We start from the raw sequence: 19,189 nt of genomic DNA, 5'->3' as shown, positions 1-19,189 counted from the left end.
GCATTACATGTCTATGTGCGTATGTGCTGTGTATATGTGTTTGTGATAGCATGTGGTTCCGGGTTCGATCCGGTTATGTGAAAGCCTTTTTTTTTTAACGTTTCATATATGGAAGCACTCCGTCGGTTACGACGATGAGGGTTCCGAATCAACGGAACAGCCTGCTCGTGAAATTAACGTGCAAGTGGCTGAGCACTCCACAGACACGTGTACCCTTAACGTAGTTCTCGGGGATATTCAGCGTGACACAGAGAGTGACAAGGCCGGCCCTTTGAAATATAGGTACAACAGAAACAGGAAGTAAGAGTGAGAGAAAGTTGTGGTGAAAGAGTACAGCAGGGATCACCACCATCCCCTGCCGGAGCCTTGTGGAGCTTTAGGTGTTTTCGCTCAATAAACACTCACAACGCCCGGTCTGGGAATCGAAACCGCGATCCTATGACCGCGAGTCCGCTGCCCTAACCACTGGGCCATTGCGCCTCCGTTTCATATAAGTATGGATGTGTGAATCGGTGTGCATATGCATATGTGTATATGTATGTGAGTATGTATGCATGCATGCATAAGTACTTACGTACATACATACAAACATACATACATTCATACATAGATGCACATATACGTATATTCATATCTCCGCATGCATAAACATAGATATAGTCTAGATTACGGTTGTATAGTGGGAACAAACACAACAATGAAAGCAAGAAAAGGACATGTGCTTGGTAGAGGAGGTTACTCCTTTCCTATTCGAGACGGAGTGTTATCTCTCTCTTGCGGTTATGTCTATAAACTCAAACTGTGAACGGAAACATCCATTTACTTGTATCAGTATCACATGGCAGCCGGTCGATCTGCAACACATAAAATAAAAATATTTTAGAAGCATTTCAAATATGAGTATGTGATTAGTATGCGCCTGTGTGGTGAGGTGTAGGTGTGTGAGTTTATATTTGCGTACGATGGTGTTAGTGATGAAACTGAACTCCCTATTGACTAAGGGTTCTGTTTTTTTTTTTGTTTTGTTTTTTGTTCAAATCTACAATACATTTCGATCGGTTCGAATTCTAATCTTCACAGATGTTTTCTTTAAAGAAATGGACAGCAAACTGGCAGACACGTCGGACAAAATGTCTTTATACTGATGGTGCAATATAAACTCGCATAAAACTGTTGCATGAAGGTGATGATGATGATGATGATGATGATATGATGATGATGATGATGATGATGATGATGATGATGACAACGACGATGGAAATGGTGATATTGATCAAAACAGTAATAGTTGTTTCCAATTTTGGCTCAAGGCCATCAATTTGGGGTGGTGGGTGCAAGTCGAATACACCGGCACCAGTGTTCAGCTGGTACATATTTTATCGACCTTGAAAGGATGAAAAGTAAAATCAACCTCAACAGCATCTGAACACAGAACGTGGGGAACCAAAAACAATTGCTCCCAAACATTTTGTCCGACGCGCTAATTATTCTGCTGGCACGCTGCTTTAATAATAATAATAATGATAATAATAATAATAATAATAATAATAATAATAATAATAATAATAATATAATAATAATAATAATGATACGCCCTGGTGCAGTACCAGGCAGTGGCTCTCGTGGCTTCTGATCTTAACTGATTGGAAGTGTTATCATGTACATTGTTTTGTCTTGGTATAAAGGATGGGCTACAGCAAATATTCTGCTCAATACCACAGATTTGCTTGTCAGTTGTTTGACCTTAACCATTTTAGCATGTCCCTTAGTGATTGACAGTATGTGCATCTCTGATCACGTGCAGAAGTAGTGGAGGAACATCATTGCCGTGTGTTGAGAGGGATTCTTTGGGGTTTGAATAATTCACCTCGGGAAACATGGGTGTTTCGTTCAACATCCTTAAACAACCCTTATTCAAGGACCTTTTGAGCGGGATGGGCTACTCGACCAGAAAAAATTCTAGCTGGGCCCCCACCTGCAAGGTCATGTGCTGTTTATCTTGATATGAGATCACCATGTCGCGCACATATGGTTGTGATGCATGTGCCTTATGAGACGGATAGTCAAGATGAGTATACTGGGCTTCGTATATTTTACCCCAGTGTCACTTTGATGGCATGCACTGCTCTCTCACTCAATAATAATAATATAATAATAATAATAATAATAATTCTTTCTACTAAAACCACAAGGCCTGAAATTTAGGGGTAGGGGACGAGTCGATTACATCGACCCCAGTGTTTTACTGGTACTTAATTTATTGACACCAAAAGGTTGCTAGGAAAAGTCAACCTCGGCGTAATTTGAACTCAGAACGTAGCGATGGGCGAAATACCACTAAGTATTTTGCCCAGGGTGCTAACGACTCTTCTAGCACACCGCCTTAGTATAATAATAATAATATAATAATAATAATAATAATAATAATAATAATAATAATAATAATGATAATAATAAGGTATTATTTATTGGGGTTTACCTTAGAATATTGAGAGATAAAATTCAGGCAAACATGATATTCAGTTTCTGTAAAAGTAAATAGTAACAGTACAGTCCGATGCTCCTCTCTTCATACAAGGCATCGTTATAAAACATTATACATTTCATATGTAAATGATAGACAATTCTCTGGATACCGACAAATAAGGAAATTATAAAACTAACCTCATCTCTATTGGAAGAACAATATTCTAAGGGGGCTTCCTCTCACTATTCCTTTTTTGTTTTGAGCTAATATATTTATCTAATAAGTTAAGCCAGACTGATACTCGGATGGAAATGATAAGAGAAGGGAGGACAATAAGCTATCTTCTGTAAAATGGCGGTCGTGAGTTAAATAAATAGTAACATTTACTAGAGACAGTACACGGGTTTAGGAAAGGAAAAGAAATGATTCGTAATTCGAACTAGAAAAGTGTGCCCGAGTACTAATTTGTTATTAAATGGCAGAAAATAAAGTCAGCTACAGACTTATGAATACTTACGTTTCAGTGAACGACATAGATGAGAGAAAAGACTAGGAAATAATATTATAGACACATTAAATTAATACTTATAACTGTTTACGTTCTATTACATTTCAGAATACATACAACGTATCTAGTGCACCAACATGGTTAGATGGATTTCAGAGCAGGAATTTCTCATTCCTTTCTTGATCCAAACTGAGTCTTGTCTTAGTAATTCCCACTTGAATGTAAAAACAAAAGCTAGAAAACATCATCACAATACACTTGCATTGCTGAATTTGAAGTGAATGAAGAGCAACCATTCTTGCCATCATTTCTTTATATATATTCCATTGGTTATTGCGATCTGTGCTTCTACATAATAAGGTTAGTGACCTAACCATAAATGGGTCCTTCTAGTCAACGTAAATGTCTTTGTTGCGCTTCCATTAACATATTAACTAAATCTATTCCATCATCCATAAATGTGTAATTCTGGAAGTATATCATTGACGGACAACTTAATCTTACTTTATGTAGATTGGCGTATAAACAAATTCTTCGAAATTATTTAACTGCATTAAAACCCAGTCAAATAACCAGTCGAAGCACTGTTTAAATTTAGTATCACAAATTGTGCCTAAATCAACGAGACGCAACGAAAGTGCTTTAAATCTAGTATTTAGCAACCATTCTATTATTGTCCATGATAGATTAGTCCATGGTACGCGGCAATAATAGTTTTCTATTATTTCTTTACACGCAAACCAATATATTCACCTCAACCAACCTATTTTTCAAAATAGATCTTCTTAAATCAAACTGTGAGGTAATCATATTTGACCTAACGTTCAGGGATTGGCAGAAGTTTCTTTCGGATATGATTTGAAATATATGCTCAAATCACAGCCCCAAATAAATTTTAAAAATTAAACTTGAAGAGAGAGAGAGAGAGAGAGAGAGAGAGAGAGAGAAGGCAGAGCGAGAGAGAGAAGGCAGAGCGAGAGAGAGAAGGCAGAGAGAGAAAGAGGGAAACTGAAAGTAGATAGAGGAAGAGTGAGAATGAGAATTTGGAGAGACAGGGAGAGAGAGTAAGAATGTAGCGAGAGAGGGAGAGAGAAAAGAGAAAGAAAGAGAAAGAGAGAGATAAAGTGAGAGTGAGAAGATTGAGAGAGAGGGGAGAGAGAGAAGGTACAGTGAGAAGATAGAGAGAGGGAGAGAAAGAGTGGGAATGTAGAGAGACAGGGAGAGTGTGTGGGAAGGTAGAGAGAGAGGGGGGAGCGAGCGAGAGAGAGGGAGTGGGAGAGAGGAGTAATCAGGAAAGTGAAAGGATTTTATTAAAACAGTTAATCAACTAGGATACAACCAGCGGCAACATCGACAATAGACACTAATAACACTAGAATAGAGAAAAAGATCTTCAGATCAGCATCAAAATAACAAGGCTTGTCAATTTACAGTTCACATGATGGTGCTATTAAATTAGACTGGGCACTGGCCAATACTGACAGGCCAATACTGATAGGGCACTGGCCAATACTGACATTTATAAGTTTATCTAAGTTAATGTACTTAAGTTTTACAAAAATCCTTCCACTGCCGCTGATTACAGTTGCAGGATATTATGTTGAGATATTTGACCACCTTCTGTCTTGGAGAGGAGCGAAGCAGGAAAACAGGGGCTTATCTAGTTTTAACAGTTAGGTAAATTAGCTTATTGGAAGTTGACTATGCTGACTATAAATGAACTACTGACTCCAAACATTTTTTTACCGACCCAGCTGTGTCACACGAAAAATAAATGAATGCATGAATGGATAGTAAATAATATCTCACCTCCACAGCGGGAGTTGCTGATCAGATCCTTCCAGGTGAGCAGTTCTACAAGGGAAGAGAAGAGGAACATATTTTTGTGTCCGTTTTGCTCCTGGATGATCAATCTTAAGCTGGGTACAAGAAGAGTCAATTCATACTCCTGTGGAATTATAATATCATTAGCAGTAAATGTAAATAAACTCGTTGGCAACAAAATAGAAAGAAAAATCAATTCGTAAAATGTAGTTGTAATTCACAAATACCATGTTTAAGTTCAGAGTGAAACACTGCACCACATTTAAAAAAAAATCAAAAGCGTTGTGTGACTGAGTGTGCTTTATTGTCCTCGGTCATGCAGAGATATGATATATAAGAATCGGTGAATTTATGGATTATGTTCGTCTGCCAGACAACATACTCAATTGAGCTTTTCTTTATCAAGGTTCATTTAAGGTTACTTAACAAGAACAAGAACGACAACAACGACGAAAGAGAAGGCCACAGGAATGTAGCACTAAAGAAGTCCGTCTGTATATACAGCATTGACACCACCACCACTACAAACACAACCACCATCACCACCACCTACACCATCTCACAGCCACCACCATCTCACCCCCAGCTACAACAACAGCAACAACAGCAACAATTTCTTTTATTTGCCACTCCACTAAGATGACTATTAAGGGTAGCCATTACGAAGACCTCATAAGGTTTCTGGTATTTCATTTCGTTGACCCGGAAAGATAAAAGGTGAACTTCACCTCATGGGGTATTGAACTCAGAAGATATAGGGTCACAACTAAATGCCATGTAACATTTCATCTGTTGCTACGCTAGCGATTCAAACATTCGATTTAAATGAACATCGATAGCTGATAGTATTAATGGTAAAACCGATCAAAGAATAGTGAAGCACAAGGTTGATCGGACATTAAGAACATGCCTAACTATTTCATGGCGAGCTCTACTGCTTCCACAACTCCTTTCTGACTGTTTATAAGGTTAACAAAGGAGCCTGCGAGAAATGACATTCAAATCTCCCTTACTTCATACACTATCGCATCAAATTAAAACAAAACGAAGAGGAAGTATACATTGGATGGCATGGGTCACTACTTGAAAACAAGGATGAGAGTAGGGGCACGAGTGATATGGCCTTCTTAGTAGGTTTAATCCACCATGAACGTTTTGGGATTAAAAAACTACCACTAGTTCATTCCTCACTGATGCTATTTCGATATAACAGCAATCAGCATAAAGTGTGCTATGACATCTCACCTTAATTATTTGCATTTTACCGTTGTCCATGTACAAGCACGCAAACACACTCTGATAGAAAAACACAAAACAAGGATGAACGCACTTCTTACGAAATTAGACACTGACATAGACACACGCATATATACACACAGAAACACTTACATCTCAAGAATTTCGAGATTATAATGTTGGAACCGTTATTAAGATACATACTTGGAAGAATTTGTACGCCAAAATAAGCGAATGAAGATACTTACGTATCTATGCAGGGATTTCTGCCAACAATTTAATTGCCATTTGTATACTGGTTTCTGGAACGAAAACATACAAATTTACATTTGTATGTATGTATATATATATATATATATATTTAAAATAATAAGGGTGAACAATTGAATATTAATTTGATTAATATCATTTAAAACCAGCGGTCTAACATATTAAAATCTGAAGATTCAAAAAAATTATATTACATACTTTTAAGAGGGATGACAACTACGTGGTCATCCATTATGCTAGAAGTAGATCCGCTATGCTCTTACCACTAAGAAAGGAATGTTCTCAAGAAAAGACGATCGTACTGATGAGCTACAGACAATTACGTTAGTGGCAATAACGAAATTGGTTTGTGATTAATCTATATTTTGTTTCTTTTCATTTGTCTTGCTCGCTTACGTTCTGGCATTTGTTGAATTTTCTTGAGAACATTTCTTTCTTAGTGGTAAGACCATAGTAATGTCCATATACCGTTGTATTCACTTTTGCTCCGTTTCGTGACCGTATCATGTACAACAGGGCCCCAGTGAATTTCATAGGCATCATTGTATTTGGATGCTACATAATTGCTGATGGGGTAGAATTACATTAATAATCGGGATGTAATTGTACAACAGAAAATGATGAGGTAGGTCATGCTATATTGGTTTGGCACCAGAAGTGAATTACGAGACTAATAATTTCACGCAAGACGTTCCTTATTTGACACAATAGTTTAGATATAAAGTGAAAAATATTCTTTTCTACTCTAGGCACAAGGCCCGAAAGGTTTTTGTGGTGGAAGCCAGTCGATCAGATCGAACCCAGTACACAACTGGTACTTAATTTTATCGACCCCGAAAGGATGAAAGGAAAAGTCGACCTCGGCGGAATTTGAACTCTGAACATAAAGACAGACGAAGTACCGCTAAGCATTTCGCCCAGCGTGCTAACGTTTCTTATTTCTTTAATGCCCACAAGGGGCTACACACAGAAGGGACAAACAAGGACAGACAAACGGATTAAGTCAATTACATCGACCCCAGTGCGTAACTGGTACTTATTTAATCGACCCCGAAAGAATGAAAGGCAAAGTCGACCTCGGCGGAATTTGAACTCAGAACGTAGCGGCAGACGAAATACCTATTTCTTTACTACCCACAACAGGCTAAACACAGAAGAGACAAACAAGGACAGACAAACGGATTAAGTCGATTATATCGACCTCAGCGCGTAACTGGTACTTATTTAATCGACCCCGAAAGGGTGAAAGGTAAAGTCGACCTCGGCGGAATCTGAACTCAGAACGTAGCGGCAGACGAAATACGGCTACGCATTTCGCCCGGCGTGCTAACGTTTCTGCCAGCTCGCCGCCTTCTAAGCATTTCGCCCAGCGTGCTAACGTTTCTTATTTCTTTATTGCCCACAAGGGGCTAAACATAGAGGGGACAAACAAGGACAGACAAACGGATTAAGTTGATTACATCGACCCCAGTGCGTAACTGGTACTTATTTAATCGACCCCGAAAGGATGAAAGGTAAAGTCGACCTCGGCAGAATTTGAACTCAGAACGTAGCGGCAGACGAAATACCTATTTCTTTACTACCCACAAGAGGCTAAACACAGAAGAGACAAACAAGGACAGACAAACGGATTAAGTCTATTATATCGACCCCAGTGCGTAACTGGTACTTATTTAATCGACCCCGAAAGGGTGAAAGGCAAAGTCGACCTCGGCGGAATTTGAACTCAGAACGTAGCGGCAGACGAAATAACCCGGGGTGCTAACGTTTCTGTCAGCTCGCTGCCTTATAAAGTGAACGATATTAAAGCAACAGTACATACTTACACACATACATTTAGCCATATCCAAAATAATCTGGTATTGTTTCCGAGTTTTCTGAAGTTCGTGTAATGTTGTCCTGATATCATCTGTTCTAACGTCAGATAAAAATTCTGAAAGAAGAAAAGAGTAAAAGTATACGTAGCTGTGTGGTAAGAAGATTGCTTCCCTACCACATGGTTCCAGCTTCAGTCCCATTGTGTGGCACCTTGGGCAAGTGTCTTCTACTGTAGCCTCGGGGCCCACCCAAACTTGGTGTGTGGATTTGGTAGATGGAATGAAAAAACTCCATCATACATGTATATAAATATATATATGTATGTGTGTGTGTATGTTTGTGACCCATCAACGCTTGGCAACCGGTGTTGGTGTGTTTACATTCTCGCAACCTAGCGGTTCGGCAAAAGATGTCGACAGAATAAGTACTAGGCTTCAAGAAAATGTCCCGGCGTCAATTTGTTCAACTAAAACCCTTCAAGGTGGTGCCCCAGCATGGCCGTAGTCAAAAGACTGAAGCAAGTAAAAGATAACAAATACATGTTTATTTTGTTAATTTCTAACATAGGTGGTGGTGGTGGAGGGAATAATTTTATTCTATGTATTTATGTGTAAGAAAACTAAATGTATAAAGATAGGTTTTCACAGAATGTTTCCGCATTTATAAGTTCAACTGAATATATATTGGTATACAGTAAGCCCTCGCCATATCGCGGTTCACCTATCGCGGTTCACCTATCGCAGTTTATCATGTAAGTTTGCATCGACTCCTCCGTGGTGTTGTCTTGCATTTATAATAAAATAAACATATATAAATTATAAATATAACAAAAATATATATATATACAGTACAGTACAGGAATACACACACACACACACACACACACACACGTATTTACCTTTTAGCCTTTCTCTTTAACCCATTACTTGTTTCAGTCATTAGACCGTTGCCATGCTGGGGCACCGCTTTGAAGAACTTTAAGTCGAATGAATCGACCCTAGTACATATTTTTAGTTTAATTTTATTTATTCTATTCTGTAAGCCTGGTATTTATTCAATCGGTTTCTTTTGCCCAAGTGCTGGGTGACGGGGGCGTAAACACACCAACACCGGTTGTCAAGCGGTGGTGGAGGACAAGCACAGACACAAAGAAACACACACACACACACACACACACACCACCGGCTGCGGTAACACACATACGACGGACTTCTTTCAGTTTCTCTCAAATCCATTCATTGACAAGGCTTTGGTCTACCTGAGACACTTGCCCAAGGTGTCATACAGTGGGACTGAACTCAGAAACATGTGGTTAGGAAACTCAGACAGACACAAAAAAAAAACGGATGTGAGGTGCATTCTAACGTATTTATTGGCAGCTCATCTAACCTACGAAGAGTCAAAATCTGATGAGTCACATTCCATCTTGTGCATGTTTACTTGATTACGAATCCCTAATCTGGGCTCTTTTCTCAAGCATCGGGTTTCTTAGGACCACAAACAATAGATGGTAGAAATGCTTTAACGATGATTAGTGCATCATGTACGACTGCGACAATAAATTGCCACCACTTAACTCGAGAGGGCACGGAAAGCGAAGTAGAGGCATTGATATAAAAATCAGTGTTACAAGTCATTTCTTTATTTAACCTCTGTTTTCTAAGTTGGCATGAGTTAGACGGCTTGACAGGAACTGACTAAGCCAAGGATCACACCAGGTTCCATATACTCTTTTGGTTTGGTTTCTACTGCTGGATGCCCTTCCTAATACCAACCATTTTACAGAGTATACTGGGTGTTTTTTACGGGGCACCTTTGTTTTAGGATCTCAGGCACCTTCGTTTTAAAATCTATTTTTTTCATAGATGCCTTTTCAGTTTCTACCAATTTTCATTTTCTACCAATCGAAATGAATAATAAATACATATTTTTTTTTTTAGTAGAATTAAATCACAAACATATGTCTCCATTTTGGTTTATTTCTCTCATTTCTAGTAAATTTCTATAGCTAAAACTTTCGAACAACGATAAATTTCACCAGATCTTCAACAAACACGTTATGGTGGACTACAACTATCAAGTGTCATTAAGAGATACAAGGTTAAAATATTGGAAACAAAGATATAACTGAGGAAACCGACATACAATTGTAGAAATGTATAGCTTAGTCTCTAAAAAGCATATAAGCATAATTCTGTTTTCTTCATCAGAGACATTTCAATAAAATGGATAGAGCTTTGACATCTTTTATGCAAAAGTTAGCTACTACTTCAGTATCACAATTATTTCCGTCATCGCCCATCAGAAAACACCACAGCACTCTCGAAGTACATTAGGTAACTGAGTGACAAACCAGAGACCACTAGTGTCTCCTGGGCAGTATTAGATAAATCACAGACATATAAGAACGAGTAAAAATGGTGTGTACCTATCTTCAATAGGTACACACCGCTTCATCCATCACCCTACCTTAATTATTGTTAGATAACACCTCAACTGGAGATGTGGTCGGTTAAAGATTAAGTTAGAGTAAACAAAAGCAGCAATAACCATAACAGCTTACCCATATCATATGTCTTGATGGAGTCATTATCGAGCATGATTGAGTAATAGGGTTTATAACGAACCTCGCTGCAGTAAGAGAAGAGAGAAGACTGAGAAATAGAAAGATAGAGTCAATACATGCAACTGAAGAGAAAGGGAATTGGTGGGTGAAGAGGTGAGGGTTTATATCTATTGTGGGTTGAGGGTTGTGATATTTGGGGAGATATACAGCTCTCGTGATGGCGACTTAATCATCATCATCGTCGTCCACGTCTTCGTCGCCGTCGTTGACTTCACCCGCATCGTCCTCTTCACCATCATAATATGCGTCTACCTCACTATAACCAGTCAATCAGTCAATCAATCAATAAATCAATCAATCAATCAATCAATCAATCAGTTTGTCTGTCTGATTGCCTACTTATCTATCTATCTATCTATCTATCTATCTATCTATCTATCTATCTATCTATCTATCTATCTATCTATCTATCTATCTATCTATCTATCTATCTATCTATCTGTCTGTCTGTCTGTCTGTCTGTCTGTTTGTCTGTCTGTCTGTCTGTCAGTCTGTCCAGTTCCTCTTTTTCTTTCTTTGTCCTGCGTATAAATGTGTGTGTGTGTGCATATATTATATATACATGTGTGTGTGTGTGTGTGTGTGCGCGCACTCAAATCTGCTTGTCTCTCTATCCACCCCTTCATCTCTCTATCTGCATTGATCGAGCAATACGTGTAACCAGCCAACCTACCTTCTGGACCACTCGGCCATACCGCCTCAACCACAGAATTGGGGTAAAGAAATAAGAAACAATAAAATGAGAACAAAAAGAGAGCAAAAAATGAAGTTAGATTGAAAAAAGATAAAAATTCCTAAACTCTTACTTCTTCTCCAGGGTTGGTCGGGTGATGAAGAGGAAATTGGGAAATAAGAAGAGATAGCATAAGTATCTTTTATGGTCCAACAGATGGACAGCATAACCAGACTTGACCAGTGCCTAGATCGAAAATAATAATACACATCATTTGAGAAACACATAATGGGAAAGTGGGGGCGATGAGGGAGAGTGAATGGTGTATGTGTGTGTATATCTGTTGTGCGTGTGTGTATGAATGTATGTCCACGGGCATATGGCGTAATGGTTAAGAGCGCGGGCTACTAACCCCAAGATTCCGAGTTCAATAATGATAATAACACCAGCAATAGATATCTTGGGAATGAGAACCCAGGTTGTGTTCAAAATTCTACCAGGACACCTGATGATGGCTGAAGAATAAAACAGCCGAAATGTTGTGGTAACAACAAACAAGATGAGGACACACATCCGTCCATTATAAATAATTCTTGGGGCTTGTTTTAGCAACATGTAAGTCATCCGTTGGAGAGTGTATCAAACGGTATGACCAACTCCTAAGTGACTTGGATGGTGCTCTGATGCAACAATACACTAATGCATTGAAGATCAGCACAAACTTGTACCGGTTTATTTTATACAAGATGAGTAAGAAATAACAATAGAAGACCGTAAGTAAATGCACAAACTTCTGCATGCATAGTACTATTGGTTGAATGGTGCAAGTCAGTTTGAAGAAAGTACTGCTATTCTCACGCTATGTCGCAATAAAGATGCAGTACTCTTACCCTATGGCAATGTCTGATTTGACAAAAAAAGTTCTGATAGCTGAGCTGGCGGTACCTTGCGAAGGTAATGAATAGGAATATGAAACGAAAGCATTAAAAATATGAAAGATATAGGAGAATCGTATTAGACACGAGGATGGCAATGTACGTCTTTTCCAGGAGAAGTGATATATTGGTTAGATCCACTATGCTCTGCTAGGTTTGAACTGGACTTGGGAGATAGAGAAAAGATGTGATTCGTGAACTGTAGAAGATAGTAGAAAATACTTTATGCTGGATATATCAGGATAAAATTAAAATGCAGCAGTTGTTGTTTATCCGAAGGTGAGCTCCGACAGACCAGATCTATTATTATTAAAGGCGTTGCAGCTGTGACAGGCCTATCTTAATTTCAGCTTAACATGTCTTCGTTAGCAATATTCTAAGTGCCCTTTCGTTAGCCATCGTATTGTATTTGTGAAAGATTTTGATTGGCTGCTGTTTCTAGCGTGTCGTATTTTAGATTGCTACTGAAAGATGTGAAAATTACGTACATAATTAGGCATTCTCGTCACGTTGTCTGTCGGTTTCAGGTATTCTAGAACCTTCCTCAGACTGGCATTATCTTCGTGATGCTGTGGCGTATACTTGATCAATTCCTGAATGTGACAAAGAAACAGGAGAAAATATCACATGCAGTCAATCAGCGTATTGCGAGTAAACATCTGAGTACTAACGAGAAGTGAGGCAAGGATGCATCTTCGACTATCATTAATGGTTATATATTCTGGATATCTATGTGAGCATACGTGTGTGCGTAAGAATGTGTGCATGCGTGTGTATATGTGTGTGTGTGTGTGTATTCATAACGATGCATTAAAATATCAATTTCATCCAAGGATTATTACTGTTGCTACTGTATATATGTGTGTGTGCTCTCATGTGTTTATTCCTTCCCTGCCTGAGGTTACCGTGGTATTTTCCGTAGGCTTTTCTTTCCACGGACAAACATAATCTTGCTTCTACATTTTAAAAATTCTTCTGTGATACACGATCCCTTTTGATCGTCTTTTTTTTCCTCGACCCCTTTTGATCGGACTTTTACTTTTTTTTCCACTTTTTTCCCTCTTTTTCTTTTTCATTTTCGAAAAGAAAAGCTCTACATTTGTATTTGTCCCCTCTATGTTCAGCCCTGTGTGGCCAATAAAGGAAGTTATCTATCTATCTATCTATCTATCTATCTATCTATCTATCTATCTATCTTCTATCTATCTATCTATCTATCTATCTTCTATCTATCTATCTATCTATCTATATAATATATATATATATATATATATATATGTATATACATACATATACGTAAATGTGAGTATATATATGTGTATATATATGTATATATATATATATATATATATATATATATTATATATATATATATACATATATATACATATATAATATATATATATATATATATATATATATATATATATATATATATATATATATATATATATATAATATATAAACGGCAGTTTGTCTGTGCGTTTTCTGTGTGTCTGTTTTCTCGTACCCTCACTCTGACCACGGCTTTCAACCGATTCTGATGAAACTTGACACACACATAGCCCAATGTCATAATTCAAAACTAACGCAGGGAAAATTTTGAAAAGTTCCCCCAGTTCTGAAAAAAATCGATAAATTCGACATGGGGTCGAGAATCAGAAACCCAAACCACAGACCGTCTAGGGGACGCAACTCCACCTTTTTTAACTCTCAAAAAAATTTACCATCATTTTTTTCCATTTTTTTGCTATTTTTTGGCTATAACTCTCTAAAAATGCTTTATAGTTATTTCCCTTACAAACCTGAGCAACGCCGGGCGATACTGCTAGTATATATATATATATATATTATATATATATATATACATATATATGTGTGTGTGCATGCATATACAGGTTCTTTACTGTTTTGCTCACACGTGCTTTCCACAGCTGCGATAAATAAGGGCGTCCTCTTGTTCACCTGGACCGCATGTTGTCCAGAAATAGCTCCCTACATGCAGAAATACATCTACGCATTCAAAAAGTATCTGTAGCATTTGAGAAGCTTGGAAAGAGAGTCTGGGCAAATCGCAACATCACCAACGAAAGCAAGGTGAGCGCTTACAAGGCTTGCGTACCAATGGTTCTATTGTATTCTTCTGAAACGTGGACAGTGCACCGTAAGCATCTCAAGCTGCTTCAGTGCATTTATCCAAAGTGTTTGAGACACACTCACCGTCATGTGACAAAGTGAAACAACTGACGCAGAAGTCCTTGTAAAGGCAGGTTGCACATGCATCCAGTCATTCATCATGTCTACACAAATGCGTTGGACAGGTCATTCTGTGCGTATGGAAGATAATAGGATTCCAAACCATCTGTTCTACGGTGAACTGTGCACTGGAAAACGTCCTTGGCACGAACAACGATAAAGGTACAAAGACTGCATAGACGGCAATCCGAAGAAACTTCAAATCTATGTAAAGAACTGGGAAGAACTAGCTTTGGGAAAAGCTGAGTGGAGGAAGCATGTAAGGGAAGTTTGAAAAACTTTCGAGGTGTGGGGTGTCGCCTTGAGCATGAAAGGCTTCAGAAGGGCTGTCATTAGAACCTCGATGAGGACACAAAGCGCTGTGAAATGTGTGGTCGTATACTCTTTCCTAAGGCTGGGTATGTCAACCATTTGATGTCCTATGAAAGATCAACTATATGGGTGATTTGACGTGAAGTGTGTGAAAAGGCTTGCGAGTCGATTTGGAGTTTGAAGAGATATACGATGGTTCACAGAAATAATGTCTCACAAAGTGACCCGATCAATCAAGTGGCAGTCTCAACTTTCATCTCTCACTTATGCTACAAACCACATAGATCCAAATCTGCAGGTGGGGTTGGGAGCTGAATAATCATCTAAGAGGTCATAAACGAAAGACCAGAAATGCCACTGACAACGAAGAAGATGTGGGAGATGTACCTTGAGCAAAATTTGGCTGCTATGTCTAGGAAGTCAATTGGATAATGTAGAGTCTTCCTTGTTATGCGGATATGGAAGGAAGGAGAGTCATTTATCTCTCATCTCCGGTTCTAGCAGTAGTCTCCTGCATGTGATTATCAGATAAGGTTGGGTTGATGTCAATAACAATACTTACCCTAACTTCGTAGTAAACTCTGTAGCGCAGCCATTCTGGGTGCTGAAGCATCACTTAAAGTAAAGAGACAAATAAATCCATTAGATTAGTAATAAATTTACAAGCAGTAAAACAAAAACCACCATCTTCAGTATCATCAATAACAGAAGTAACAAGAATTAATATGAGTAATTAATTTTATGTTATTTGTGTTATTTTTGTAGTGGTGGTGGAGTAGTTTCCCTGGATACTTACAGGGTTCCGAAACTGGCGGTTGAGAAGAAAAAAAAGGGTTCTATAAACCGGAAACATGATCCAAATGCTTGCAACAAAATAAACTTTTCCAAAGGCTTTCATGATACCAAGCAGGGGTGTTAAGCCGCTCGATGAGTTAAACCTCCCACCTAAATAGGCCTTAGCGGGATTTGAACTCAGAACGCAAACATATACTGCAAGGCGTCCGCTCTGATGCTCTTACAGTTCTGCCAACCCACCAAAGGTACGCAAACGCTCTAATGAAACAATTACTATATCATTCTATCTTTCGTTAGTTTCTGTCTATCGCTTTCATGGTAAAACTTCAACAACTTATCTCTGTTTCTTTTTATACTGTGGTAGTTCTCACACGCTAATTTTCTACCAGTAACTACACAGATGCATCATGATCTCTCTCTCTCTCTTTCTCTCTCTCTCTCTTTCTCTCTCTCTCTCTTTCTCTCTCTCTCTCTCTCTCCTTCTCTCTCGCTCTCTTTATCCCCCATCTCTCTCTCTCTCTCTCTCTCTCTCTCTCTCTCTCTATATATATATATATATATATTTATATATATATATACATACATATATATACATATATAAAATCCATTCTGTCTGTGTGTGTGCGCAAAAAAAGCCGACTGGCTTGAAATAATGCCACAAAATGCAGTATATTTAAGAGACCAAAAAGGATACAAAAGAGATATTTTCTTCAAACTTGGCATGAAGGAAGGAAAGACTATTTGGTTTCTTTGGAATAGAAAAAAAGCCTGTCTTTATTTCTTCTTTTGCTGGTAATCTCAAATTTAGGTTAAATCAGTGTTTCTCAAAGAGGAGGCCTATGGGATGCTCGGACAAGTTGTTTTGAGAAAATTTGGCTTAAATGTTTGACAACTCAGCACCGTCCATTGAACGAGGAGTGCGTTTTGCTCGTATATATATATATATATATATATATATATATATTATTGAAATGGATAAATGAATTATCTTGTTACGGATTATTCAAAAGATAACCGATACCTGGGTAGCAAAAATCACAACAGAAAAATCACGGTTGAGGTTACGACCATGGGGTCTCAAACCCGTGCCTTTGTGCGGAAATTTGAAGTTTATATATTTAGTGTAGGAAGAAATGGAGCTGATCGAAGATTTAACAAAATTCCTTTTTATTATTTTCTACATATGTTTCAAAGGCTACAAAGTCCCTAATTCGGATTGAATAAGGAGACCATTTTGTAGCCTTCTCTTCAGGAATGGTCTTCTTATTCAATCCGAATTAGGGACTTTGCAGCCTTTGAAACATATGTAGAAAATAATAAAAAGGAATTTTGTTAAATCTTCGTTCAGCTCCATTTCTTCCTACACTAAATATATATATATATATATATATATATATATATATATATATATATATATATATATATATATATATATTATATATATATATATGTATGTATGTATGTATGTATTATGTATGTATGTATGTATGTGCACGTGTTTCTGTTTATATACGTATAAGTGTGTACGTGTTTCTGTTTTGTCTCTACACCACTTGACAAACGGTGTTGGTTTCTTTTTTACGCCCTCATAACTCAGTTGTTTGGCAAAAGAGCCCGATAAAATAAGCGTCAGACTTTAAAAGCCACAGACACTTGGGTGGATTGTGCCTTAAATTGACTACTGTCCAATGACTGAAACAAGATAAAAATACAGATAGAATAGAGTAGCAGTATTCACATACCTGAGAACGGGTCATAAGGTTTTAGTACAAGCTGTAGATGAGAATAAAAAGAAGAAAGGGCGTTAGTGTTTGTGTGGAATAATATACAATATAGACAAACATGGCAAAGTTCATTTTGGAAGCGCACGGCGTGGATCTTCGGGCAAGTGTTGTCCACATTAGTTTCGGAAATTATGCTGAAGCCCATCGACTGGTTTTGAATATACATGTATATTTGCATAGGATGGCCGAGCAGTATCAGTTCACAGAGTCACACGCACACACACACACACACACATGTATGCATACATACATATACACATACACACATGCATGTATACATACGTACATACATGCGTGCATATATGTGTGTGAATGTATGTATGTTGTATGTATATGTGTGTGTGTGTGTATATGAGCTCATCTCTCAGCGCTTGGTGAGCGGCATTGGTTTGTTTATGACCCTGTAACTTGACACTACGCCAAAACAAACTACCAGCATAACTATCAAACATAAAATGAACACTGGGGTCGAATTGTTTGACGACACAAATCAAAGCAATGCCCCAGCGTGGCCGCAGTCCAATGATTGAAAGAAATAAATTTATTTATTTATGCGCCCATTTCAAGTCTAGCCAGGCTCATGGGTCCGGTTTCCCGGTTTCTATGGCGTATGTCTCCCCACTCCCCAGTTGGACGGGACGCCAGTCCATCGCTGCGTTACTCAAGAAATAGGAAGAGAAAGTAAGAGAAAGTTGGGGCGAAAGAGTACATCAGGGGTCGCCACCACCCCCTACCGGAGCCTCGTGAAGCTTTAGGTGTTTTCGCTCAATAAACACACACAACGCCCGGCCTGGGAATCGAAACCGCGATCCTCCGACCGCGAATCCGCTGCCCTAACCACTGGGCCATTCCGCCTCAACGAAAGAATAAAAAAAAAAAAAAAAATGTCTCAAAGAGATAAAGCCATTTGTTTTAATTCGCTTTATGAAATGCCTACTGCCTACCCTGAATATTTACTTACGGCAAATGCCTCGATGAGCTGTAACGCGAAACTAACTACAAACCAGATTCAACATGTTGTCGACTTGTTCTACGCCACCGTTCTTTTCAATATGTGCCTTGATTTTAACCATGTTCTTCATGTATGATTCAAATTTGGGAAGTTCAGAGATCTAGAAATCAAAAATGTCATCATCATTAGCGCCATCATCATCATCATCATCAACAACAACATTATGACCACCACCACCACCACCACCACCACATATACCGTAAATCCTCGAGTACAATCCGCATTTTTTCCCAAAATCTGAAGGTCAAAATTACCCTAGTGTGCACTATATACGAGGTTGAAAATGAAAATTATTTTCTAAGCAATGTCCGAGTCTCTATTTGCTATCTGGCAATGTTTATTCAGACGCATTTTGTGATGTTGGCCACGAAAATACCTTAAGCTAAGCCTGAAGCAATGAAGTCATAAAAGAATCATCCATAACTTGCAATAAGCAACATTTATTAAACGTTATTACTGTAATTACTGTTATTTCTTTATTTTCTGCAAACAAAATGCACAAAGAAGCTACACGTTTTCATTATGTTATATATACAATAATAATAAAGGACGTTACCGTATACATTTTTACAAACCAAGGACGTTATATAGACCTCCTTGATTCAAGTTAGAGAAGGGGTGCGTATTATACACAAGGTTTAGGTTTTTCAGAGGTACAGCCTCCTAAAAATCC

At 38.2% G+C, this 19,189-nt stretch overlaps 1 protein-coding gene across 1 annotated transcript in view; it reads right to left on the bottom strand.

Annotated features, from left to right (window-relative positions):
- Positions 1 to 19,189, bottom strand: part of LOC115212910 — a 90,985-nt gene that overhangs the window by 54,320 nt on the left and 17,476 nt on the right. Inside the window, exons 5-15 of the mRNA XM_036503478.1 lie at positions 18,509 to 18,616; positions 17,463 to 17,493; positions 15,488 to 15,540; positions 12,846 to 12,950; positions 11,556 to 11,668; positions 10,687 to 10,754; positions 8,132 to 8,238; positions 6,284 to 6,337; positions 4,785 to 4,923; positions 2,480 to 2,526; positions 824 to 854 (exon numbers count right to left, since the gene is read on the bottom strand). Coding sequence (XP_036359371.1) covers positions 824 to 854; positions 2,480 to 2,526; positions 4,785 to 4,923; positions 6,284 to 6,337; positions 8,132 to 8,238; positions 10,687 to 10,754; positions 11,556 to 11,668; positions 12,846 to 12,950; positions 15,488 to 15,540; positions 17,463 to 17,493; positions 18,509 to 18,616 — 856 coding nt within the window. The remainder of the gene's footprint in view (positions 1 to 823; positions 855 to 2,479; positions 2,527 to 4,784; positions 4,924 to 6,283; positions 6,338 to 8,131; positions 8,239 to 10,686; positions 10,755 to 11,555; positions 11,669 to 12,845; positions 12,951 to 15,487; positions 15,541 to 17,462; positions 17,494 to 18,508; positions 18,617 to 19,189) is intronic.

Source organism: Octopus sinensis, linkage group LG6 (assembly GCF_006345805.1).
Source record: "Octopus sinensis linkage group LG6, ASM634580v1, whole genome shotgun sequence".
NCBI lineage: Eukaryota > Metazoa > Mollusca > Cephalopoda > Octopoda > Octopodidae > Octopus > Octopus sinensis.
The sequence above is the reverse complement of the archived record's forward strand: the minus strand, read 5'-3'. Positions and strand labels throughout refer to the sequence as shown.